Below are 27,651 nucleotides of genomic sequence, written 5' to 3' on the forward strand. Positions count from 1 at the left end.
CTGCTGATGCTTTAAAAAAGGGGAGGAGCCTGAAATAAACTCTGGGTTTACCAAAGAAAACCTGCTTCAGACCAGGTTAGGTTCACAGAGTAAGAGTTACCATGGTAACTGACTCTGAGTATAAGTTACTCTCTTTCAGAAACTGGCTTAACTTACCCCGCTTTCTCAGGTTTGACATATCTCCCATTCAGAAACAGAAAACCCAGAATTCCCTTAATTCAGGGTTAACATACTCAGAGTTTTCACTGAACCTCCTTTCTCAAACAGGCCCTGGCCTTCAATAAAAGTGAGATTTAAACAATATTTCAGAGCAATAAACAGCATTATCAGAAGATGTATACAAAAATAAGTCAAATGTTTTCGCTTATAAAGGAATTTATTCCCAAACACACATTAAAAGTCCTATATTGAGATCCTTACAAAGTTATTATAATTAAAAAGAACATTTATTTGTTTCAAGTAATGGGTAAAATTTTACAATGTGTCTTTAATTACATATTTACAACACATGTAAATTGTAGCATGTGGACAGCACAACACAAAAAGGCAACATACAAGTGATAAAGTTCTCCAAAGAGTCTGTTTGGCTCCAGATATCCCCATCTGAAGAGTGAGCTTCTCAAACGGCGAGACATGTGCTCAGTCGCTGGTGGAGGAGAGAGAGGTGGGCTTTTTGGTGGAGTTCTCCACCACCCACGGATGGAGCATTACTCCCTGGATGGGAAGTCTGTGGATGGGGTTGTGCTTCAGCAGCCGGTTGACCAGATCTCTGCTGCCCTCGCTCACATGAGCCGGATAGCTGAACTCAACCTGAAGACAAACACATGAGGAATGAAGACAAAGCCTAGCCATCATCTACATAAAGCTGAGCTTCAAGGGTTAGTTCAGCCAAAACTGTAAATTGTGTCATTAATGACTGAGCCTCATGTGGTTGGACACCCGTCAGACCTCCGTTCATCTTCAGACACAAATGAAGATATTTTAGTGTAAATCTGATGCTCTGAAAGGCCTCCATTGGCTCAACTTTACACTCTCAAGACCCTTAAAAGACACTAAAGACTAAAGTTACAAAGTCCATCTCACTACAGCGGCTCTACAATAACTCTATGAAGACGAGAATAGTTTCTGTGCGCAAAAAAACCCTAAATAACGACTTATAAAGTGATGACGATTTCAAAACACGGCCTCATGAAGCTTCGAAGCGTTATGAATCAGTGAGTCGATTCAGAGGTTCAGAGCGTTATGAATCAGTGAGTCGATTCAGCGGTTCAGAGCGTTATGAATCAGTGAGTCGATTCATGATTCGGATCGCGTGTCATACCGCCAAACTGCTGAAATTTGGCGATCCAAACCGCTGAATCGACTCACTGATTCATAACGCTCCAAACCGCTGAATCGACATCACTGATTCATAACGCTCCAAACCGCTGAATCGACTCACTGATTCATAACGCTCCAAACCGCTGAATCGACTCACTGATTCATAACGCTCCAAACCGCTGAATCGACTCACTGATTCATAACGCTCCAAACCGCTGAATCGACTCACTGATTCATAACACTCCAAACCGCTGAATCGACTCACTGATTCATAACACTCCAAACCGCTGAATCGACTCACTGATTCATAACGCTTTAAACCGCTGAATCGACTCACTGATTCATAACGCTTTAAACCGCTGAATCGACTCACTGATTCATAACGCTTCAAACCGCTGAATCGACTCACTGATTCATAACGCTCCAAACCGCTGAATCGACTCACTGATTCATAACGCTCCAAACCGCTGAATCGACTCACTGATTCATACACTCCAAACCGCTGAATCGACTCACTGATTCATAACACTCCAAACCGCTGAATCGACTCACTGATTCATAACACTCCAAACCGCTGAATCGACTCACTGATTCATAACGCTTTAAACCGCTGAATCGACTCACTGATTCATAACGCTTTAAACCGCTGAATCGACTCACTGATTCATAACGCTTCAAACCGCTGAATTGACTCACTGATTCATAACGCTTCAAACCGCTGAATTGACTCACTGATTCATAACGCTCCGAACCGCTGAATCGACTCACTGATTCATAACGCTCTGAACCGCTGAATCGACTCACTGATTCATAACGCTTCGAAGCTTCATGAGGCCGTGTTTTGAAATCGTCATCACTATATAAGTCGTTATTTAGGGGTTTTTTTGCGCACAGAAACTATTCTCGTCTTCATAAAGTTATTGTAGAGCCGCTGTAGTGAGATGGACTTTGTAACTTTAGTCTTTAGTGTCTTTTAAGGGTCTTGAGAGTGTAAAGTTGAGCCAATGGAGGCCTTTCAGAGCATCAGATTTACACTAAAATATCTTCATTTGTGTCTGAAGATGAACGGAGGTCTGACGGGTGTCCAACCACATGAGGCTCAGTCATTAATGACACAATTTACAGTTTTGGGTGAACTTACCCTTTAAGAAAAATTGCACCATAGTCTAAAGAGAAAAGCTCATTTAAAAACGCAGATCATCAAATCAGACCAAGAGCACAATAATAAATTACTATGGTAACACGTCACAATAACGAGTTTTTTAAATCGTTATATTGTAATATAACAAACACCTTTACGATAAACACTGACCTGGTTCAACGTTAATTCACACGCGTTTAACATTGTTAGCTCTCGTTTGATCTAAAAATGCTATTGTTTAATTAGACGAGTAAAGTTCGATGACAAACTTTGATGTTGGCTTAAGAAAGCCGGGTCTGAACGTTTAAAATAACGTTGAGAAGCTTGAAAGTTTCATTTAGAGAAAGTAATTTTTTTTATTAAAAAGTAGGGCTGTCAAAAGATTAATCGCATCCAAAATAAAAGTTTGTGTTCACATGTGTGTGTGTACTCTGTTAATTATTATTTATATACAAATACACACAAGCATGAAAAAAATATTTATATATAAAACATTTATATATTATTGATTATATAAATGTATATTCAGTATATACATGCAAATATTTCTTAAATATATACTTGAATGTGTGTGTATTTATATATAAATAATAATTAACAGAGTACACACATTACGTAAACACAAACTTTTATTTATTTTGGATGCGATTAATCTTTTGACAGCCCTAAAAAAAAAGTTAGTAACATGTTTTAGAATGTTGCTAACATGATTTAACAAGTTCCTGGCATGAGGTAGCATATGTATTAGCATGTTGCGATCATGAATTAACATGTTCAATCATGTTCCTAACATGCTAACAGGTGTTATGTTGCTAACATGTTGTAGCACGCCTTAATGTATTTTAGTAACAAGTTAGCAAATAATTCACGTTAAAAAAGCAGTTTTAGCACATTAACTAATGTTAAATTGTGTTAGTAAAACATGTTAGAAATTAACTAACATGTTAAGTTGTTAGCATGACACGTTGCTAACATGAATTTGGATGTTGCTAGCTGGTTTTATGTTGGTAACATGATTTGACACGTTCGTATAAATTAACGGGTTAAATTTTTGCACATTATTAGCATGATTTAACTTTGCTTTGCTGAATTAGCACTTTGCTCACAGGTTAACACATCGCTAACTTAATTTAACACTCTGGTAACATGCTTAATTCATGCTAGCAACTTGGTAAAGCAGGTTACCAAAATGTTAAAACATGTTAACTCATGTTAGCAAATTGGTAAACAAGTTGTTAGCCCGTTTTAACATAACATGTTTTAACACATTGTTAACATCAATTTGATCTTTGGTAACAAATTATGTTGCTAACATGTTAACTTGAATTAACCTGTTGTGAACACGATTTAACATGTTGCTAGCATAAAACCAGCTAGCAAACATCCAAATTTATGTTAGCAGCGTGTTAATTCAAGTTGGCAACATGCTAATTCATGCTAGCAACTTGGTAAAACAGGTTACCAAAGTGTTAAAACATGTTAGCGAAATGCTAAAACATGTTAATTCATGTTAGCAACTTGATAAACAAGTTGCTAGCACGTTTTAGCATAACATAACATGTTTTAACACATTAACATGAATTTGATCTTAGGTTAATTCAAGTTAACATGTTAACAAAATTACCAGTTGCGAACATGACTTGGCATGTTGCTAACTTGAATTAACACGTTGCTAACGTGTCCTAGGCTGTTTTCTAGTGATTTATGCGCAGTGGAAGCTGCTTAAATACGCTATTAGTGTTATTATATTAAAGTTTTGACCCCCTCAATGAACATGTTTGGGACTTTTCGTAGTTCCACTTACTCTAGAAATCTTGCGGTACGTCTCCTCATGGCTCTTGGTTTCAAAAGGTGGACGGCCGACCAGAAACTCATAGCAGAGCACGCCAAGACTCCACAGGTCCACCTTCTCATCGTGCGTCTTGCCTTCGATCATCTCTGGAGGGAGATAGTCCAGCGTCCCGCACAGCGTCGACCTCCTGCAGCAAACGCACGATAAACACGCTACAGTTACAGCAAACCTGCTCGCAGAGACACGTCAGGAACACGCACACGCTACAGTTACGGCAAACGCATGATAAACACGCTACAGTTACGGCAAACGCACGATAAACACGCTACACTTACTGCAAACGCACGATAAACACGCTACAGTTACAGCAAACCGGCTCGCAGAGACACGTCAGGAACACGCACACGCTACAGTTACGGCAAACGCATGATAAACACGCTACACTTACTGCAAACGCACGATAAACACGCTACAGTTACTGCAGACGCATGATAAACACGCTACAGTTACTGCAAACGCATGATAAACACGCTACAGTTACTGCAAACGCACGATAAACACGCTACAGTTACTGCAGACGCATGATAAACACGCTACAGTTACTGCAAACGCATGATAAACACGCTACAGTTACGGCAAACGCACGATAAACACGCTACAGTTACGGCAAACGCACGATAAACACGCTACACTTACTGCAAACGCACGATAAACACGCTACAGTTACTGCAAACACATGATAAACACGCTACAGTTACTGCAAACGCATGATAAACACGCTACAGTTACTGCAAACACATGATAAACACGCTACAGTTACTGCAAACGCATGATAAACACGCTAGTTACAGCAAACGCATGATAAACACGTTACAGTTACAGCAAACGCATGATAAACACGCTACAGTTACTGCAGACGCACGATAAACACGTTACAGTTACAGCAAACGCACGATAAACACGCTACAGTTACAGCAAACGCACGATAAACACGCTACAGTTACGGCAAACGCACGATAAACACGCTACACTTACGGCAAACGCACGATAAACACGCTACACTTACTGCAAACGCACGATAAACACGCTACAGTTACAGCAAACGCACGATAAACACGCTACAGTTACGGCAAACGCACGATAAACACGCTACAGTTACTGCAGACACACGATAAACACGCTACAGTTACTGCAGACGCACGATAAACACGCTACAGTTACTGCAGACGCACGATAAACACGCTACAGTTACTGCAGACGCACGATAAACACGCTACAGTTACGGCAGACGCACGATAAACACGCTACAGTTACGGCAGACGCACGATAAACACGCTACAGTTACGGCAGACGCACGATAAACACGCTACAGTTACGGCAGACGCACGATAAACACGCTACAGTTACTGCAGACGCACGATAAACACGCTACAGTTACTGCAGACGCACGATAAACACGCTACAGTTACTGCAGACGCACGATAAACACGCTACAGTTACTGCAGACGCACGATAAACACGCTACAGTTACTGCAGACGCACGATAAACACGCTACAGTTACTGCAGACGCACGATAAACACGCTACAGTTACTGCAGACGCACGATAAACACGCTACAGTTACTGCAGACGCACGATAAACACGCTACAGTTACTGCAGACGCACGATAAACACGCTACAGTTACTGCAGACGCACGATAAACACGCTACAGTTACTGCAGACGCATGATAAACACGCTACAGTTACTGCAGACACACGATAAACACGCTACAGTTACTGCAGACACACGATAAACACGCTACAGTTACTGCAGACACACGATAAACACGCTACAGTTACTGCAGACGCATGATAAACACGCTACAGTTACTGCAGACACACGATAAACACGCTACAGTTACTGCAGACGCATGATAAACACGCTACAGTTACTGCAGACACACGATAAACACGCTACAGTTACTGCAGACACATGATAAACACGCTACAGTTACTGCAGACGCACGATAAACACGCTACAGTTACTGCAGACGCATGATAAACACGCTACAGTTACTGCAGACACACGATAAACACGCTACAGTTACTGCAGACACATGATAAACACGCTACAGTTACTGCAGACGCATGATAAACACGCTACAGTCACTGCAGACGCACGATAAACACGCTACAGTTACTGCAGACGCACGATAAACACGCTACAGTTACTGCAGACGCACGATAAACACGCTACAGTTACTGCAGACGCACGATAAACACGCTACAGTTACTGCAGACGCACGATAAACACGCTACAGTTACTGCAGACGCACGATAAACACGCTACAGTTACGGCAAACGCACGATAAACACGCTACAGTTACGGCAAACGCACGATAAACACGCTACAGTTACGGCAAACGCACGATAAACACGCTACAGTTACGGCAAACGCACGATAAACACGCTACAGTTACGGCAGACGCACGATAAACACGCTACAGTTACGGCAAACGCACGATAAACACGCTACAGTTACGGCAAACGCACGATAAACACGCTACAGTTACAGCAAACGCACGATAAACACGCTACAGTTACAGCAAACGCACGATAAACACGCTACAGTTACGGCAAACGCACGATAAACACGCTACAGTTACGGCAAACGCACGATAAACACGCTACAGTTACTGCAGACACACGATAAACACGCTACAGTTACGGCAGACACATGATAAACACGCTACAGTTACTGCAAACGCACGATAAACACGCTACAGTTACAGCAAACGCACGATAAACACGCTACAGTTACAGCAAACGCACGATAAACACGCTACAGTTACAGCAAACGCACGATAAACACGCTACAGTTACGGCAAACGCACGATAAACACGCTACAGTTACTGCAGACACATGATAAACACGCTACAGTTACTGCAGACACATGATAAACACGCTACAGTTACTGCAAACGCACAATAAACACGCTACAGTTACTGCAAACGCACAATAAACACGCTACAGTTACGGCAAACGCACGATAAACACGCTACACTTACTGCAAACGCACGATAAACACGCTACAGTTACAGCAAACCGGCTCGCAGAGACACGTCAGGAACACGCACACGCTACAGTTACGGCAAACGCATGATAAACACGCTACACTTACTGCAAACGCACGATAAACACGCTACAGTTACTGCAGACGCATGATAAACACGCTACAGTTACTGCAAACGCATGATAAACACGCTACAGTTACTGCAAACGCACGATAAACACGCTACAGTTACTGCAGACGCATGATAAACACGCTACAGTTACTGCAAACGCATGATAAACACGCTACAGTTACGGCAAACGCACGATAAACACGCTACAGTTACGGCAAACGCACGATAAACACGCTACACTTACTGCAAACGCACGATAAACACGCTACAGTTACTGCAAACACATGATAAACACGCTACAGTTACTGCAAACGCATGATAAACACGCTACAGTTACTGCAAACACATGATAAACACGCTACAGTTACTGCAAACGCATGATAAACACGCTAGTTACAGCAAACGCATGATAAACACGTTACAGTTACAGCAAACGCATGATAAACACGCTACAGTTACTGCAGACGCACGATAAACACGTTACAGTTACAGCAAACGCACGATAAACACGCTACAGTTACAGCAAACGCACGATAAACACGCTACAGTTACGGCAAACGCACGATAAACACGCTACACTTACGGCAAACGCACGATAAACACGCTACACTTACTGCAAACGCACGATAAACACGCTACAGTTACAGCAAACGCACGATAAACACGCTACAGTTACGGCAAACGCACGATAAACACGCTACAGTTACTGCAGACACACGATAAACACGCTACAGTTACTGCAGACGCACGATAAACACGCTACAGTTACTGCAGACGCACGATAAACACGCTACAGTTACTGCAGACGCACGATAAACACGCTACAGTTACTGCAGACGCACGATAAACACGCTACAGTTACGGCAGACGCACGATAAACACGCTACAGTTACGGCAGACGCACGATAAACACGCTACAGTTACGGCAGACGCACGATAAACACGCTACAGTTACGGCAGACGCACGATAAACACGCTACAGTTACTGCAGACGCACGATAAACACGCTACAGTTACTGCAGACGCACGATAAACACGCTACAGTTACTGCAGACGCACGATAAACACGCTACAGTTACTGCAGACGCACGATAAACACGCTACAGTTACTGCAGACGCACGATAAACACGCTACAGTTACTGCAGACGCACGATAAACACGCTACAGTTACTGCAGACGCACGATAAACACGCTACAGTTACTGCAGACGCACGATAAACACGCTACAGTTACTGCAGACGCACGATAAACACGCTACAGTTACTGCAGACGCACGATAAACACGCTACAGTTACTGCAGACGCATGATAAACACGCTACAGTTACTGCAGACACACGATAAACACGCTACAGTTACTGCAGACACACGATAAACACGCTACAGTTACTGCAGACACACGATAAACACGCTACAGTTACTGCAGACGCACGATAAACACGCTACAGTTACTGCAGACACACGATAAACACGCTACAGTTACTGCAGACGCATGATAAACACGCTACAGTTACTGCAGACACACGATAAACACGCTACAGTTACTGCAGACACATGATAAACACGCTACAGTTACTGCAGACGCACGATAAACACGCTACAGTTACTGCAGACGCATGATAAACACGCTACAGTTACTGCAGACACACGATAAACACGCTACAGTTACTGCAGACACATGATAAACACGCTACAGTTACTGCAGACGCATGATAAACACGCTACAGTCACTGCAGACGCACGATAAACACGCTACAGTTACTGCAGACGCACGATAAACACGCTACAGTTACTGCAGACGCACGATAAACACGCTACAGTTACTGCAGACGCACGATAAACACGCTACAGTTACTGCAGACGCACGATAAACACGCTACAGTTACTGCAGACGCACGATAAACACGCTACAGTTACGGCAAACGCACGATAAACACGCTACAGTTACGGCAAACGCACGATAAACACGCTACAGTTACGGCAAACGCACGATAAACACGCTACAGTTACGGCAAACGCACGATAAACACGCTACAGTTACGGCAGACGCACGATAAACACGCTACAGTTACGGCAAACGCACGATAAACACGCTACAGTTACGGCAAACGCACGATAAACACGCTACAGTTACAGCAAACGCACGATAAACACGCTACAGTTACAGCAAACGCACGATAAACACGCTACAGTTACGGCAAACGCACGATAAACACGCTACAGTTACGGCAAACGCACGATAAACACGCTACAGTTACTGCAGACACACGATAAACACGCTACAGTTACGGCAGACACATGATAAACACGCTACAGTTACTGCAAACGCACGATAAACACGCTACAGTTACAGCAAACGCACGATAAACACGCTACAGTTACAGCAAACGCACGATAAACACGCTACAGTTACAGCAAACGCACGATAAACACGCTACAGTTACGGCAAACGCACGATAAACACGCTACAGTTACTGCAGACACATGATAAACACGCTACAGTTACTGCAGACACATGATAAACACGCTACAGTTACTGCAAACGCACAATAAACACGCTACAGTTACTGCAAACGCACAATAAACACGCTACAGTTACGGCAAACGCACGATAAACACGCTACAGTTACAGCAAACGCACGATAAACACGCTACAGTTACGGCAAACGCACAATAAACACGCTAGTTACGGCAAACGCACGATAAACACGCTACAGTTACGGCAAACGCACGATAAACACGCTACAGTTACTGCAGACGCATGATAAACACGCTACAGTTACTGCAGACGCATGATAAACACGCTACAGTTACTGCAGACGCATGATAAACACGCTACAGTTACTGCAGACGCACGATAAACACGCTACAGTTACTGCAGACGCACGACAAACACGCTACAGTTACTGCAGACACACGATAAACACGCTACAGTTACTGCAGACGCACGACAAACACGCTACAGTTACTGCAGACACATGATAAACACGCTACAGTTACTGCAGACGCATGATAAACACGCTACAGTCACTGCAGACGCACGATAAACACGCTACAGGTACTGCAGACGCACGATAAACACGCTACAGTTACTGCAGACGCACGATAAACACGCTACAGTTACTGCAGACGCACGATAAACACGCTACAGTTACTGCAGACGCACGATAAACACGCTACAGTTACTGCAGACGCATGATAAACACGCTACAGTCACTGCAGACGCACGACAAACACGCTACAGTTACGGCAGACGCATGATAAACACGCTACAGTCACTGCAGACACATGATAAACACGCTACAGTTACGGCAGACGCATGATAAACACGCTACAGTTACTGCAGACACAAGATAAACACGCTACAGTTACTGCAAACGCACAATAAACACGCTACAGTTACTGCAAACGCACAATAAACACGCTACAGTTACGGCAAACGCACGATAAACACGCTACAGTTACGGCAAACGCACGATAAACACGCTACAGTTACGGCAAACGCACGATAAACACGCTAGTTACGGCAAACGCACGATAAACACGCTACAGTTACGGCAAACGCACGATAAACACGCTACAGTTACGGCAAACGCACGATAAACACGCTACAGTTACTGCAGACGCACGATAAACACGCTACAGTTACGGCAAACGCACGATAAACACGCTACAGTTACGGCAAACGCACGATAAACACGCTACAGTTACAGCAAACGCACGATAAACACGCTACAGTTACAGCAAACGCACGATAAACACGCTACAGTTACGGCAAACGCACGATAAACACGCTACAGTTACGGCAAACGCACGATAAACACGCTACAGTTACTGCAGACACATGATAAACACGCTACAGTTACGGCAGACGCATGATAAACACGCTACAGTTACTGCAGACACATGATAAACACGCTACAGTTACTGCAGACACATGATAAACACGCTACAGTTACTGCAAACGCACAATAAACACGCTACAGTTACGGCAAACGCATGATAAACACGCTAGTTACTGCAAACGCACGATAAACACGCTACAGTTACTGCAGACGCATGATAAACACGCTACAGTTACTGCAAACGCACGATAAACACGCTACAGTTACGGCAAACGCACGATAAACACGCTACAGTTACTGCAAACGCACAATAAACACGCTACAGTTACGGCAAACGCACGATAAACACGCTACAGTTACTGCAGACACATGATAAACACGCTACAGTTACTGCAGACGCACGATAAACACGCTACAGTTACGGCAGACGCACGATAAACACGCTACAGTTACTGCAGACGCATGATAAACACGCTACAGTTACTGCAGACGCATGATAAACACGCTACAGTTACTGCAGACGCATGATAAACACGCTACAGTTACTGCAGACGCATGATAAACACGCTACAGTTACTGCAGACACATGATAAACACGCTACAGTTACTGCATACGCATGATAAACACGCTACAGTTACTGCAGACGCATGATAAACACGCTACAGTTACTGCAGACACATGATAAACACGCTACAGTTACTGCATACGCATGATAAACACGCTACAGTTACGGCAAACGCACGATAAACACGCTACAGTTACGGCAAACGCACGATAAACACGCTACAGTTACTGCAGACACATGATAAACACGCTACAGTTACTGCAGACGCATGATAAACACGCTACAGTTACTGCAGACGCATGACAAACACGCTACAGTTACTGCAGACGCATGACAAACACGCTACAGTCACTGCAGACGCATGATAAACACGCTACAGTTACTGCAGACACACGATAAACACGCTACAGTTACGGCAAACGCACGATAAACACGCTACAGTTACAGCAGACGCACGATAAACACGCTACAGTTACTGCAAACGCACAATAAACACGCTACAGTTACTGCAAACGCACAATAAACACGCTACAGTTACTGCAAACGCACAATAAACACGCTACAGTTACGGCAAACGCACGATAAACACGCTACAGTTACTGCAGACACATGATAAACACGCTACAGTCACTGCAGACGCATGATAAACACGCTACAGTCACTGCAGACGCATGATAAACACGCTACAGTTACTGCAGACACATGATAAACACGCTACAGTCACTGCAGACGCATGATAAACACGCTACAGTTACGGCAAACGCACGATAAACACGCTACAGTTACTGCAGACGCATGATAAACACGCTACAGTTACTGCAGACGCACGATAAACACGCTACAGTCACTGCAGACGCATGATAAACACGCTACAGTTACTGCAGACGCACGATAAACACGCTACAGTCACTGCAGACACATGATAAACACGCTACAGTTACTGCAGACGCATGATAAACACGCTACAGTTACTGCAGACGCATGATAAACACGCTACAGTTACTGCAGACGCATGATAAACACGCTACAGTTACGGCAAACGCACGATAAACACGCTACAGTTACTGCAGACACATGATAAACACGCTACAGTTACTGCAGACGCATGATAAACACGCTACAGTTACTGCAGACGCACGATAAACACGCTACAGTTACTGCAGACGCATGATAAACACGCTACAGTTACTGCAGACGCATGATAAACACGCTACAGTTACTGCAGACACATGATAAACACGCTACAGTTACTGCAGACGTATGATAATTGTGTTGGCTTGTGTACTTTATCCCAAATATTTAAATCAAGAGAAATCAGTGACATCATTCCCGCGTCCGGTGTTATTGTGCGGTAACCATGGCAACACTAGCGCTGCTTTAATATCTGATGTGTTTTATTAGCCACTGTTTGGATCATTGATGGACAGAAACTCCTCATTGTTCTCCAGCTCAACACAGTTAGTCTGATTGTGTAAATCTGCTGGTGTTGTTTTACCGCCTCATATGATCTCACTCACTGCAGTGTGAACAAGTGTCTCATAGTAGCGCAAGAGTAGCATTACAACATCACTTTAACACACTCACGAGACACACACACACACACACACACGGAAGCGTTCGCGGCTGAATAAGAGCTCCGCCCACTCAAGAGTCAAGACGCGCCTCTGAGTTGAACCATTACAAACTGTGCCTTTAATTGGGTGAAGTAACCATTTAAAGGGATAGTTCACCCAAAAATGAAAATTAGCCCATAATTTACTCACCCTCCAATCATCCGAGGTGTGTGTGAGATTCTTCTGTTATTACAAAAGTCCAGGCTAATCCAAGCGTTAGAATTGGATTCATAGTTGCTCTGTTTTTGAATAAAAAGTGCATCTATCCGTCATATAACTGCTCCAGCGGCTCTGGGGTGTTAATAAAGGCCTTCTGAAGCGAATCAACGCGTTTGTGGAAGAAAAATATCCATATTTAAAACTTTATCAAGTAAACTTTCGGCCTCCGCCTTCCCTGTTCAGTTTCTGGAGAAAGTGTGTAAAGTTCTCCTGCGGATGGAAAGACTAACGCTCAGCTCCGCTCGTCATGACGTCACACACACATCTGGAGTTTCACTTTCAACATTCAACACTTTTACACAGAAGGCGGAGGCCGAAAGTTTACTTGATAAAGTTATAAATATGGATATTTTTCTTCCACAGACGCGTCGATTCGCTTCAGAAGGCCTTTATTAACACCCCAGAGCTGCTGGAGCAGTTATATGATGGATAGATGCACTTTTTATTAACAGAGCAACTATTACTGCTATTCTAATGCTTGGATTAGTCTGGACTTTTGTAATGTAACTCAGATTTTATTCGTCTGAGAGAAGAATGTCACACACACCTCGGATGAGTTGAGGGAGAGGAAATTATGGGCTAATTTTTATTTTTGGGTGAACTATCCCTTTAAGCTACGCTTCCTCCATCATCCCGAATCCCAGCACCGGTCAGGAGGTCAAGAGGTCAGGAGGACTCACCTGGAGGAGGGCGTGTGGACCGACCAGCCGAAGTCTGCGATCTTCAGCTCTCCATTGGCTCCCAGCAGCAGGTTCTCCGGTTTAATGTCTCTGTGGATCACGTTCTTCGAGTGGCAGTAGCTCAGAGCATCCGCAAGCTCCATTATATACTGCAAACACACACACACACACACACACAGTTATTGACGTTGACAGTCTTTAAAGCTACGCTGTGTAACTTTTTTAGTTTATTCTTAGCTAAAAACACTGTTCTTTCAAAAATATATGTGCTCATTAATGTATATTTACTTCTTTCAAGTAATAAAGTATTGTCGTAAGTTTATAATATGCCATTGTAAACACATACGGGTGAGGGTTCGAATGCGGGTCGCCATGTTGATCCTCCATCTTGAAAGTACATTAGCCAAAGAGGGACATTCCCGTAAATTCAAGCTTCGCCTTTGGCGTTTTAACACTCGATGGCTCCGTGTCGTATGTGGACGAGGTCGAACTGGAAGCCATGTTAATCTTGGACTAAATCGGCCACCGTAGGAGTTAAAACGAAATCAGAATTGAGGAACAGAAACTAAAATTCACTGGATGGTCATAAACCAGTTCACCACTAGATATAAAAAAAATAATAAAAAAAAAAAAAGTGTAGCTTTAAAGGGTTAGTTCAGCCAAAACTGTAAATTGTGTCATTAATGACTGAGCCTCATGTGGTTGGACACCCGTCAGACCTCCGTTCATCTTCAGACACAAATGAAGATATTTTAGTGTAAATCTGATGCTCTGAAAGGCCTCCATTGGCTCAACTTTACACTCTCAAGACCCTTAAAAGACACTAAAGACTAAAGTTACAAAGTCCATCTCACTACAGCGGCTCTACAATAACTTTATGAAGACGAGAATAGTTTCTGTGCGCAAAAAAACCCTAAATAACGACTTATATAGAGATGACGATTTCAAAACACGGCATCATGAAGCTTCGAAGCGTTATGAATCAGTGAGTCGATGCAGCGGTTCAGAGCGTTATGAATCAGTGAGTCGATTCAGCGGTTTAAAGCGTTATGAATCAGTGAGTCGATTCAGCGGTTTGGAGCGTTATGAATCAGTGAGTCGATTCAGCGGTTTGGAGCGTTATGAATCAGTGAGTCGATTCAGCGGTTTAAAGCGTTATGAATCAGTGAGTCGATTCAGCGGTTTGGAGCGTTATGAATCAGTGATGTCGATTCAGCGGTTCAGAGTGTTATGAATCAGTGAGTCGATTCAGCGGTTCAGAGCGTTATGAATCAGTGATGTCGATTCAGCGGTTCAGAGCGTTATGAATCAGTGAGTCGATTCAGCGGTTCAGAGCGTTATGAATCAGTGAGTCGATTCAGCGGTTCAGAGCGTTATGAATCAGTGAGTCGACTCAGCGGTTCAGAGCGCTATGAATCAGTGAGTCGATTCAGCGGTTTGGGTCGCCAAATTTCAGCAGTTTGACACGCGATCCGAATCATGATTCGACTCACTGATTCATAACGCTCTGAACCGCTGAATCGACTCACTGATTCATAACGCTTCGAAGCTTCATGATGCCGTGTTTTGAAATCGGCATCACTATATAAGTCGTTATTTAGGGTTTTTTTGCGCACAGAAACTATTCTCGTCTTCATAAAGTTATTGTAGAGCCGCTGTAGTGAGATGGACTTTGTGACTTTAGTCTTTAGTGTCTTTTAAGGGTCTTGAGAGTGTAAAGTTGAGCCAATGGAGGCCTTTCAGAGCATCAGATTTACACTAAAATATCTTCATTTGTGTCTGAAGATGAACGGAGGTCTGACGGGTGTCCAACCACATGAGGCTCAGTCATTAATGACACAATTTACAGTTTTGGCTGAACTAACCCTTTAACACTCGATGGCACCGTGTCGTATGTGGACGAGGTCGAGCTGGAAGCCATGTTAATCTTGGATTAAATCGGCCACCGTAGGAGTTAAAACGGAATCGGAATTGAGAGGAACAGAAACTAAAATTTTCACTGGATGGTCATTTACCTTTACACCACTAGATGGGGGAAAATATGACAGTAGCTTTAAGCCGGAGCAGAATGAGTGTGTGTGTTCTTACGGTGGCGCTGCGCTGGTCGTTGAAGGTCCCGCAGCGCTGCAGTTCTCCATACAGCTCTCCTTTAGGAGCGAACTCCAGGATCAGGTAAACTCGAGCCGTGTCGTGGAAGTAACCGTACAGACGCAGGATATTGGGATGTCTGAGGAGAGGAAACACAGATCTTACTTTCCTAATGCATGAGCGTCAATGCTGAAGTTCACAAGTTCTCTTGAATTTCCCAAAGCTAAGACTTTCCATCAAACAAATCTAAGCGAACGACTATTAAAGGGATCGTTCACCCAAAAATTTAAATTCTGTCATCTTTTACTCACCCTCAAGTTGTTCCAAACCTATATGAGTTTCTTTGTTCTGCGGAACACAAAAGATGATATTTAGAAGGATGTTTGCAACCAGGCAGATAGAGCAACCATTAACTAGCATAGTAGGGGAAATAAATACTATAGTAGTCAATGGTTGCTCTCTCTGTTACAAACATTCTTCAAAATATCATCATTTTTGTTCAGCAGAACAAAGTCATATAGGTTTGGAACAACTTGAGGATGAGTAAAAGATGACAATTTAAATTTGTACACACACACGTTCCAGAGAAGAAAAAAAATAGGTCTTGTGTGTGTTCACACCGGACTCGAATGACGCGATTCGCACGAGTGATTTACATGTTAAGTCAATGCAAAGACGCAAAGACATTCTGCAGGGATTGCTCTGTAAACTAAATTGAGAATGTAACTAATGCATATGCTATTTTAAATACTGTAGTCTATGCCAGATATATATATAGCTACATTTTGAAATTATTTGAGGCTGAAACATCTATAAGCATGCGTATTTATTTTAGCACTTCCATCAGTGAAACACAGCCTATAAAACATCTAAACGATTATCAGTAAATAAATGGTACCCTAAAGAATATAAGAAAATTAATTAGTTCAAAAAATATTTGATTCATACTATTTCCCTGCACAGATGCGTCATATAGGCTATCGCTCTGTGCTTCGGGACTCAAGCTGGATCGACTCGAATATCTTCATCTTCATGTGTTCTCCTGATGTAGCAAAACAACACTTTGTAAAACGTCTGAAGAGCGAATTTTATCTTCCACAGGGTCAAGACATTTAGGCAATGTTTGATTATTCACTGCCAGAGAAAACAAAACTAAAAATCACCGGTGTGTGTGTGTGTGTGTGTGTGAGAAACGCGTCAAGTTCAAATAAACTTGACGCGCCTTAAAGTTTAATGACAAGAACAACGGTGTTAAATAAAATTTGAAGTAAAAAGGTTTTAGTCCTACAGTGTTTTTAATACTTTCCCACAGTAAAGGATGGGAATAGTTATAATAGTCTTAAAGAGCACCTATCATGGAATTTTTAAATGTACCTTTCATGTAGTGTGTAACATAGATCTAAGTGAACAAAAACATCCTCCATAGTTTGAAATATGACAGTGCACCGGATATATAGTTATTTTCTTTCAAAAGTAAGAGTCGACTCGAGTCATTTTTAAGAATCGTTAGAAGACCGAAGCTTTTTCTCTGACTAGATGACGTCAACATGACAAGTTATTTGAATACGATACGCCCACTTATTGCGCTCCAAGACGCCAGTGAAAACTAGAAAACATCATGGCCACGAGACGCCAGTGAAAACTAGAAAACATCATGGCGACGAGACGCTGTGTTCTGAAGTGAGACTCAAAAGCAAACTTTTTTCATCTGCCCAAGGATGAGCATTTGAAGACTAAGTGGCTTGAAGACAAACCATACATCATCGCGATTGAGTGTTTAGTCGTCAAATGCATGTTTCGCGATCTCAGGAAGCTTTTATTATGGACTTCTATTATGGCACATGGTTCTTCTTCATCTGTCTGTGTCATATATGGACTACATGTGCACAGAGCGCCCTCTGGCTGCCAGGATGAGCTGAAAACAACACAAGAGACTCAATCGCTCATGATTAGGCTACATCTGCGCATTTTGAGGAAGTATTGAATAAAAAAAATACTCCCGTTTAGAAGTTTGACACAGACATATGAGAATCTATCAATATGTCTCCTCATCTGCACACTTTTGAACTAAAAGCCCTGAGTGATGTTGATTTGTTGCGAGTCTTCGTGAGGAGAATAGAGGAGTTTATGAATGAGATCAGCTGAGGCTCATATTACAATCAAACGGTACAGACGCGGTTTTCATATTCATAACTCCTGACACATTAACAAATTACTGTCACTATCAGACTTTGATGGGCGTTCCGTTTCCGAAAATATCTAAACCAATCACAACTGACTGGGTCATCGGACCAATCACCGCAGATTAGCGGCACGTAAAGGCGGGGTTTTGAAAAGTGAATCACTAAAGGAATAATTTGAGAATCGCTGTCAAAACAGGTCAAAATAAATGCATATTATAAGAAAACTAAAGTCTTTTGTCATTGCATGCATGCAAAACTGTTGTTGTGGACTTCTAAAACAATATTTGGAACATTTTAAATGCCATGATAGGTGCTCTTTAATTAAGCAAACGAAAGGAAGAAACGTTTATAATCCCCCGGGAAAATGGGTGAAGATTTGGGAAAGGAAACAAGATGTCCATTGGGATAAAATGGACTAGGCCTATTGTTAAAATTCATGGAAAATCGGGTCGCAAAACAGAATAAAGAAGTGCTAATTCATTTCCTTTGTAGGCTAAACAAAGCTTTGTGCTTCACTCCTGTGGTAATATTCGCGTGAAACAGCTTCACATACAAAACACTGGGTTAGTAAAATAACAATTATATTTTTAAAGTAGAAAATAGTATTTATGTAAAGAGATTAAAATAAAGAGCACAACTCTTCTTAAGTGGAAGGAAGCTACTTTTCCCCCTCACGTGCAGACAACAGCGAATTCACATCTGTTGTGTCACGCGCAAATGAAGCGAGTAAACTCAAAGTGTTCAAGCGTCCAACTTCACGCAAATGATGGGTGTGAACGCTACATTAGGAAGGTACATTTAAGAGCAATTAAAGTATTTAAGGAATACAACAAAAAAATTTGACAACAAAAAATAGCCTAAAGTTTGAGATGAGAACTCAACACTTTTTCCATAAATTGAACAGGAAAGGCGGAGGCCGAAAGTTTACTTGATAAAGTTTTAAATATGGATATTTTTTGCCTGTATTTTGCCTTGTTTTTAATGCACTGTATGGAAAATAATGTCTTAAATGAACGAGAGAAAATGAGATGCGCGGGACAGCTCATGTTCGGCAGCGGTAGATCTTAAAGTGACAGTAGCACTGATAATGTCTGTCATTAGTGTTCAAAGAACAACGGGAACAGAAGATTGTAGCTTTAACGATGATTCATCTATATTTCACTTATTATTTATGCTGTTAAGAAAGGTGTTGATAACTATTCAATCACAGGGAAGGCCACAGGTAAATATAACATTATAATGGGTTTATGTAAAGATTGTTTTAAGTTCAATTAAATTAAAAGTTTTTTTTTTTAAAAGCCTAATAAATGTTGAAATTGGTAGCTTTCAGTTATACTATAATGTAACGTCATTAATGTTCCATATAGACATTAATATCAGTGATACTGGCCTTCATTCATAAAAAGATGCCTTTACAACACATTTAAAATATGCTGTCTTTAAGTTGTTTCTAAATTAATTTGGAGAGTAACTGAAATTACTACAATATCAAAATGATCATGATTAAATGACATAAATTTGATTAATTCGTTTTTTTTTAAATTATCAATTCACAGCACTAATATTTTGTTGTGACTAAGTGCTTAGAGTGGAGTGTTACGTTGCATTATACGGTATTTGTCCTGAAAAGTAAATGTGACGTTTGTTACCTCAAATTCAAGGTCATTCCTATTTTATGTTTTATGTTCTATTATATTAACATTAAAAACACTCTTCTTACGACTAAAATAACAGTTATTTAAACGGAAAAAACGGAATTTGGGAAAAAAATAAAACTGATTTCATAGGGCCCTACAATGCTTGGATTAGCCTGGACTTTTGTAATATAACTGATTATATTACTCTGAATGTCACACACACCTCGGATGAGTTGAGTGCGAGTAAATTATGTGCTAATTTTAATTCTTGGGTGAACTATCCCTTTAAGATGCCCGCCGCACCCACCTGAGATGAGACTGGATCTCCACCTCCCTCCGCAGCTGGTGCTCCACCCCGGCCTTCTCCAGCTGCTTCTTGAACAGGACCTTCAGCGCCAGGATGAACTTGGTCTGGCGTTCCCTGGCGAGATACACACTCCCAAACTTGCCTTTGCCCAGAGCTCGGCCAATGTCGAAATTCTCAATACTCCATGCTTTCCTAAAGAGACAAACACAGACGGTCAACATTAATCCACTGGGGTTCTTCATTTATGGGTCACACTCAGGACCTCCGGGTCAAAAATGACCCCCATAGGAAATTAATGGGAAATATGTGAGTTTTTTTTGTGCATACAATCTACAAATCAGCCAGGATGCAGAAAAAAAAAGGACTCAACAGTGAAGATCTCGAAAACATCAAGAGTGCAAAAACAGAGAAAAACAAAACAAACAAAAAAACACACTGGTGTGTGAGAGGGCCCTTGCGGTAACCCTCAAATGACCCGAAGCGTTTTATAAAAAAACATAATGTTATAAATCGTAGCTTCGGATGTTTCGAGATCTTCACTGTTGAGTCATTTTTTCTGCATCCTGTCTGATTTGTAGAATGTATGCACACAAAAAATTCTGTATTTTCATATTTTTGCCAATTTCCCCATTCATTTCCAATGGGGGTCATTTGTGACCCGAAGGTCCTGAGTGTGACTTTTACGACCACTTAGACTTTTCAAATCCTGTCCCCATTTTTTTGGGGTGTTTATATACCAAGTACCAATAAAGTCACCAAGTTTCGGACCATTCCGATGAAGCTACAATTTCTTTTAAAAATTATAAAACGCTTCGGGTCATTTTTGAGGGTTACCACAAGGGCCCTCACACACACACACACACACACACACACACACACACGTGATGACACAAGTGTGCTAGTGTCAGCCTGACGCAGTTCTCAAGTTCACGTCCAGCTCCTGGTGTTTAGATCTCAAACGCACTGCTCATCTGCTCACTCATAAGCATCTGGTCTGAACACCAGCTGTGATCAGGAGCTGAAAACACTGACCATTGACCAACACACACACCTGCTCTAAAGTCAATATTGCAGTATTTGTGTGTTATTTAACGAGTGTGTTAGTTATATGAGCCTATAGGCGGAGCACAACACTCACTCTGATTAACACTCTCACTCTCTCTGGAGAAGTGTTCAGTCTCTCCTCATGTCAACAGTGAATCCTCTCATGGTGCAGCACAACTGGCTTTTAAAGGGAAAGGGAGATGAGACTCTGATTGGTTTATTGCTCATTACGCCCAAAACACGCCCATGACTAAGGTTGGGAATCGTGTGAAATTTTCCGGTTCCGCCTAACGATTCCGGTTCCATTAAAATTATTAAACAAATAGTGGTAAAGGAACAAGGCACAATACGCAACTCAAACAATCCATTTTGTGTTTATACTTGCTCTAAAATTAATTTACAGGTTGGCAATGTCAAAAAAGTCCTGTACTGTACATATATTACAGTATTAAGCCATTCTTGCAACACATTTTTTTCAAATGAACACTTCTGAAATTGTCTTATTACTTTTTCTCTCTCTGTCTCTGAATAAAACCAAGTTATAAATTATATTTATTAATTAGTTGTATATTAATTTAATAGTAATTCAGTAATTCAGTGAACTTGTAAATAATACATTGCAATTCAGCATTACAAAAGGTAATTGTGCCTAAACGCTTACCTAAACCATGGTGACTCAACGGTTGACAAATAAAAAAATAAAAAAAATATATATAAATATAGGCCTTTCACTATAAATCTGGTATAAGCCCTGAGGCATTCTGTGCTGTAGCAAATGTTGTCAAATTGCTAGTGCAGCCTCCTTTGCATGTTATTAACTTTTCACGTGTTACATTTTGCTTCATTATCATTCATTCTTTGGAAATGAATCCATACTTGTGACTTTCTCTTCGCCATGCTGGTGGTCAACGAGAAAATATCTGACGCAAAACCGTAAATGTGTAGCGCGAGGGCTTCAGGCTGAACTCATGGAAGCGGCAGGCAACGTAATTAATATTCATGATGAGGTGAGCCAGGGTTGCCAGGTTTTTACAAAAAAAAAAACAATTGCACAATCGCTTCAACCCGCGGCAACAGTAGAAAGCGGGAAAACCACGGACTTGGCAACACTGGCTGTCACTCGCTATGAAAGGATACGCTTCCAGCGCTTCGCACACACATTGCACCAGAACCGTTTTCGGAACCGAAACTTAGGAATTTCGCGCGGTTCTGGTATTTTTCAAAAATCAGTTTCGGTTCTGCATAAGAATCGGTTCTCGGTTCCCAACCCTACCCATGACTCATGAAGAGACGAGGGACGGCCCTTCATAAACTTCGTTTGTCCCGTCGTTAAACTAGCAGAAGTGGACACGCCCTCAGAGCCCCAGAACATGAGATCGATAAAATACGGCCCAAGACATTGAACACTTGTGTCATTCAGCATCTGATACAAACACAGCATTTAATAAAAGAGGAAATCAAACGTACTTGGATGTGCCATTGGAAGGAGTTTCTGGAAAAGAACAGAGAGAGTCATTATAATGTGTGCCGGTTGCGCTGTGAGGGATGTAAAACGGGCGTGTCCGCTCTTACGGGGAGGTCTGTCCGGCCGGACGGGCTCTGGGACGTTACTGGGCTCTGACACCGGAACCGGCTTCGGCTGGGCTTTGGTTCTGCCTGCATCCGGATCGACGTTCTGGTCTCCAGGACAGGAGGTTTTCACAGGAAGCGAGATTCCCACGGGCTTCTGCTGGCTGGCGGGACGCTGAACACGCTGGGGTCCGTGTGCCGTCCCGAGAACACGCGTGTGCGGCGTCAACACGGGCTTCTGGCTGCTCTGGGTCACGGGCACTCGTTTGGGTCCGCCAGCAGAACCCTGCAGAACATCAGGGACATTCAACCATCACAAACACGGGAACGTTCTCAGAAACATCAACACTTAAAGGATTAGTTCACTTTTAAATAAACTTTAGCTGATAGTTTCCTCACCCCCCATGTCATCCAAGATGTCCATGTCTTTCTTTCTGCAGTCGAAAAGAAATTAAGGTTTTGGATGAAAACAGTCCAGGGTTTTTCTCCATATAATGGACTTCAATGGGCCCCAAACGGTTCAACGTCCAAATGACAGTTTCAGTTAGGGTTGGGTACCGAAATCCGGTTCCAATATGGCACCGGTACTTATATAACCGGTATGTGCCGGACCGAATCAGAACGCAGATTTCGGTTCCTCATTTCGGTGCCAAAATTCAAACGTGCTTTCGCGCTTTGGCTGAGCCAGAGACAGACGCTCAGCGCTGGTCACATCACAACTCATGACAACTATTCAGTGTTTTTAACCACATCATGTTTATTCCAGGTTTCAGACATTTAAATGCTCATAAGTAGGCTACTAGCAACAACACCCACTGATGTCTATGAAAGCGGCAATGACAATCCTTTCAGACGGTTATAATTTGACTAACGTTACATGTTTTATTCACGTCAGATACATGCACATTATATAGTAACTATAGCGTTTACTCTATTCTTCCTCCAGTTCACTGGTCACTTACTTTCATGTATTTCATGAGACGAGAGTGAACTCAAGTGTTGTAAATCCGACAGATCCGATTCTGAGGCTCAAACTAACATGGCGCCGCCCATTGCGCTTTATAGATCAACTAACACACATTCACTCACACATTTGAACATCAGATAGTTCGTGACACAGTTAAGAAGTTTGTGAATATTTTGAATAAAAAGAAAAAACTAAATAAACCCGATACAGCTGAGCTGTCAGCGCTATTGCGGCGGCTGTGTGTCATGTGAGAAACATGACGTGTCGCCATGGAAACATTAAGACGATGCGTTCTAAAATATTTAGCCAGAGAATATGATCATATTTCAAAATAAAGCTGAAGCTCGAAGCTGGTTTGTAGCAGAGCAAGAACACAGACGACTGCTGTTATTACTGTAACTGTTATTTAGAGTTATATTAGGCTTGTTGTAGTTGGGTTAGGTGGCTTAGGTTTTACTGTGAATTTGTAAATAAGTCAATTATAATTTGTAAATAAGTCAATTGTGTTTTGTATTTATTTATATTCATACATTTAAGTATACATTAAACTTTTAATAAATGGTTCAATTTAAATAAATAAATAAAAAGCCATTTAATGTTATCCACCTCGTTTTGTGGCCATTTATAAAAAATAAAAAAAAGTATCGGTTCAGGCACCGGAACCGTTTTAAAAGTATCGGTTTGGCACCGGAATCGAAAAAAACCCAAACGATACCCAACCCTAGTTTCAGTGCAGCTTTAACCGACCCCAGATGATGAATAAGGGTCTGATCTAGACAAACCATCAGTTTCTGAGAGAAACCCAGCAGTATTTATGCTATTATTTTACCTCTTATCAGACGAACGTGATCATCTCTGAGCTACGCCATAACTTCCAGCAAGTGAGGTCAAATATGAGTGTGGTCATAGATATATCGATCGTAGATGCCTCATTCTACTGATCCGTGCAGGCACTAATGAGGCATCTACGTATACATCTATGACCACGCTCGTATTTTGACCTCACTTAGCGGAAGTTACGGCTGAGCTCAGAGATGATCACGCTCGTCTGATAAGAGGTAAAATAATAGCATAAATACTGCTGGGTTTCTCTCAGAAACTGATGGTTTGTCTAGATCAGACCCTTATTCATCATCTGGTGTCGTTTAAAGCTGCACTGAAACTGTCATTTGGACCTTGACCCGTTTGGAGCCCATTGAAGTCCATTATATGGAGAACAATCCTGGGATGTTTTCATCAAAAACCTTCATTTCTTTTCGACTGCAGAAAGAAAGACATGGACATCTTGGATGACATGAGGGTGAGGAAATGATCAGCAAAAGTTTATTTAAAAGTGAACTTATCCTTTAAAAGGGTCAGATCAGACAGAATTCATTAATTCCTCATGTCAAACACGTTATTGTTCATCTTCAGACACACATGGAGATATTTCTGATGACCCCAGAGCTCTCGGACCCCTCCATAGACAGCAGTGATGAACACTGTCAAGGGCCAGACAGGAAGTAAAGACATCGTTAAAATAGCCCATGTGACTCCAGTGGCTCAGCCTTAAAGGGATAGTTCACCCAAAAATGAAAATTAGCCCATGATTTACTCTCCCTCAACCCATCCGAGGTGTGTGACATTCTTCTTTCAGACTAATAAAATATTACAATAGTTATATTACAAAAGTCCAGGCTATAAAACTAATCATTCCGCTTCAATACATTGCATTTTGATGTTCATGTTGTGTATTTTTTACTCAATGAGTAAAATAACTTTTTTCTGTTACAGTTAGTAAATGAAGTGCAGATTAAATTTAGTAAATGAAGTGCAGATTAAATTTAGTAAATGAAGTGCAGATTAAATTTAGTAAATGAAGTGCAGATTAAATTTAGTAAATGAAGTGCAGATTAAATTTGTAGAATTATAAGAAAATCAGATGTTTGAAATAAAAGATAAACTCTAAAGACTTTTCTCTTGTTCAGGTTTGATTGTAATCGTAACATCATTGAAAAAAAGATTTTCAGATTTTTTTTAATTGTTATAAATGATATTTCATAACATTTAGAAATGAATCCAACTGAAAAATACTTGTGAAAAGAGTCAAATAGCACAAATAGTGGAGCTCTGCAGACATTTACTGGTAAAAGTCTTTCCATTTTATTTTAAAACTGTATTTTCCAAAATAAATCTTACACTAAACCATGTCAAATTATCCATGTTATGCCCATGAATTAACATTAGAAATGTGGGTCTTTTATAAAATTAATTTGACATAAACTGGTTTAGTGTGAAATCCATTTAAAATAATGTTTCTTAATTCATTTATATAAATTTAAAAATGATTATAAATACTCCAAAAACTGCACAGATGTTGAGTAAAAACATTAATAAAGATAGTAAAATTACATTTATTCTAAAAAAATATATATATTGTGGTTACAAAATTACATTTTGTTGCCTGGGGTCTGTCGAGGCCCTGAGTGTAATTCCCAAAGGAAGGCCGGAGAAGGCTATCATTGACCCATATAACAGACAATTTGAGTGGTCAGATTTAAATTACTACAATATAATTTCCATAAGATTGCTAAATTTGATCATTTAGTCAACAAATGTGACCCTGGAGCACAAATCCAATCATAAAATCACACAATGTTGTGGTCCAGGATCACATTTACTCAAACATAATGTGCTATAAAACACTAATCACCTGTTTAAAGGGAAAATATTTACATAAATGACCAATAAAATATATTTTTTAAATGTGCATTGAGCAGTAACACAGATGACATGCCCTCACAGGTGGAAAAAACACATATTAATAATAATAATCTTATAATACCTTCTCATGATCAGCTCGATGGATGTTCAGATCTTTGCTTGATTTGCTTCTTGAAGCGGTTTCCATATTCTGAGTTTGAACAATGACATAATTAATTAAACACCATAAATCATATCACAGCTGTAATATCACGATATTAAAGCGTCACCGTTTCCAAAACGAAACAAATTAAAATAAAAGCGTTTCTGCGTCAGAAACATTACCGTTGGCAATCCTCCTCAAATCCCACAGAAACTCGATGATTTCCTCCTGGCTGGATTAATAACGCGCTACCATGGACTAAATCAGCCGCGGGAGATGTTTAATATCGAGAGAAATCATAAATTAATGAGTTTATATCCGTCGAGATGACGCGCTTCTCCTCGCGACTGCAGCGGCTCTGGCCTGTTTGATTTCAAATCCCACACTTTTAAATACCTTTAAATATTGTGCGCGTCTGATTGGTCGGGTGGCGCGGCACACTGGAATCCTATTGGCTGTTGGAGATGCCGTCATATGACGCGTGAGCCTCGCAAGTGCAGCCGGGAAGGCGAGGCGTACGCGGATGAGGCGGAGGCGCGTCACACACACGACGGATTCAGTGTAATAACTTTCATAAACAGGCTTTAATAAGTTGGTGATTTATATATAATTATCACTTTTCTCCACATAGCTACTTTATTTGGAATAATAAAATATTAGATATAAAAA

General features: G+C 41.4%; 1 protein-coding gene across 1 annotated transcript; it reads right to left on the reverse strand.

The window, feature by feature from the left end:
- Window positions 1-361: 361 nt before the first annotated feature.
- Window positions 362-27,393, reverse strand: aurka (aurora kinase A). Its single transcript, XM_079841279.1, has 9 exons — window positions 27,165-27,393; window positions 26,962-27,030; window positions 23,174-23,456; window positions 23,069-23,093; window positions 20,558-20,749; window positions 16,431-16,569; window positions 14,343-14,491; window positions 4,266-4,440; window positions 362-810 (listed from the first exon to the last, which is right to left on the reverse strand). The coding sequence occupies exons 2-9, from the start codon at window positions 27,025-27,027 to the stop codon at window positions 640-642; spliced, it is 1,200 nt and encodes a 399-aa protein (XP_079697405.1). The 5' UTR covers window positions 27,028-27,030; window positions 27,165-27,393; the 3' UTR covers window positions 362-639.
- Window positions 27,394-27,651: the final 258 nt, after the last annotated feature.

This window comes from Gobio gobio (assembly GCF_949357685.1).
Source record: "Gobio gobio genome assembly, chromosome: 17".
In the NCBI taxonomy this organism is placed as follows: Eukaryota; Metazoa; Chordata; class Actinopteri; order Cypriniformes; family Gobionidae; genus Gobio; species Gobio gobio.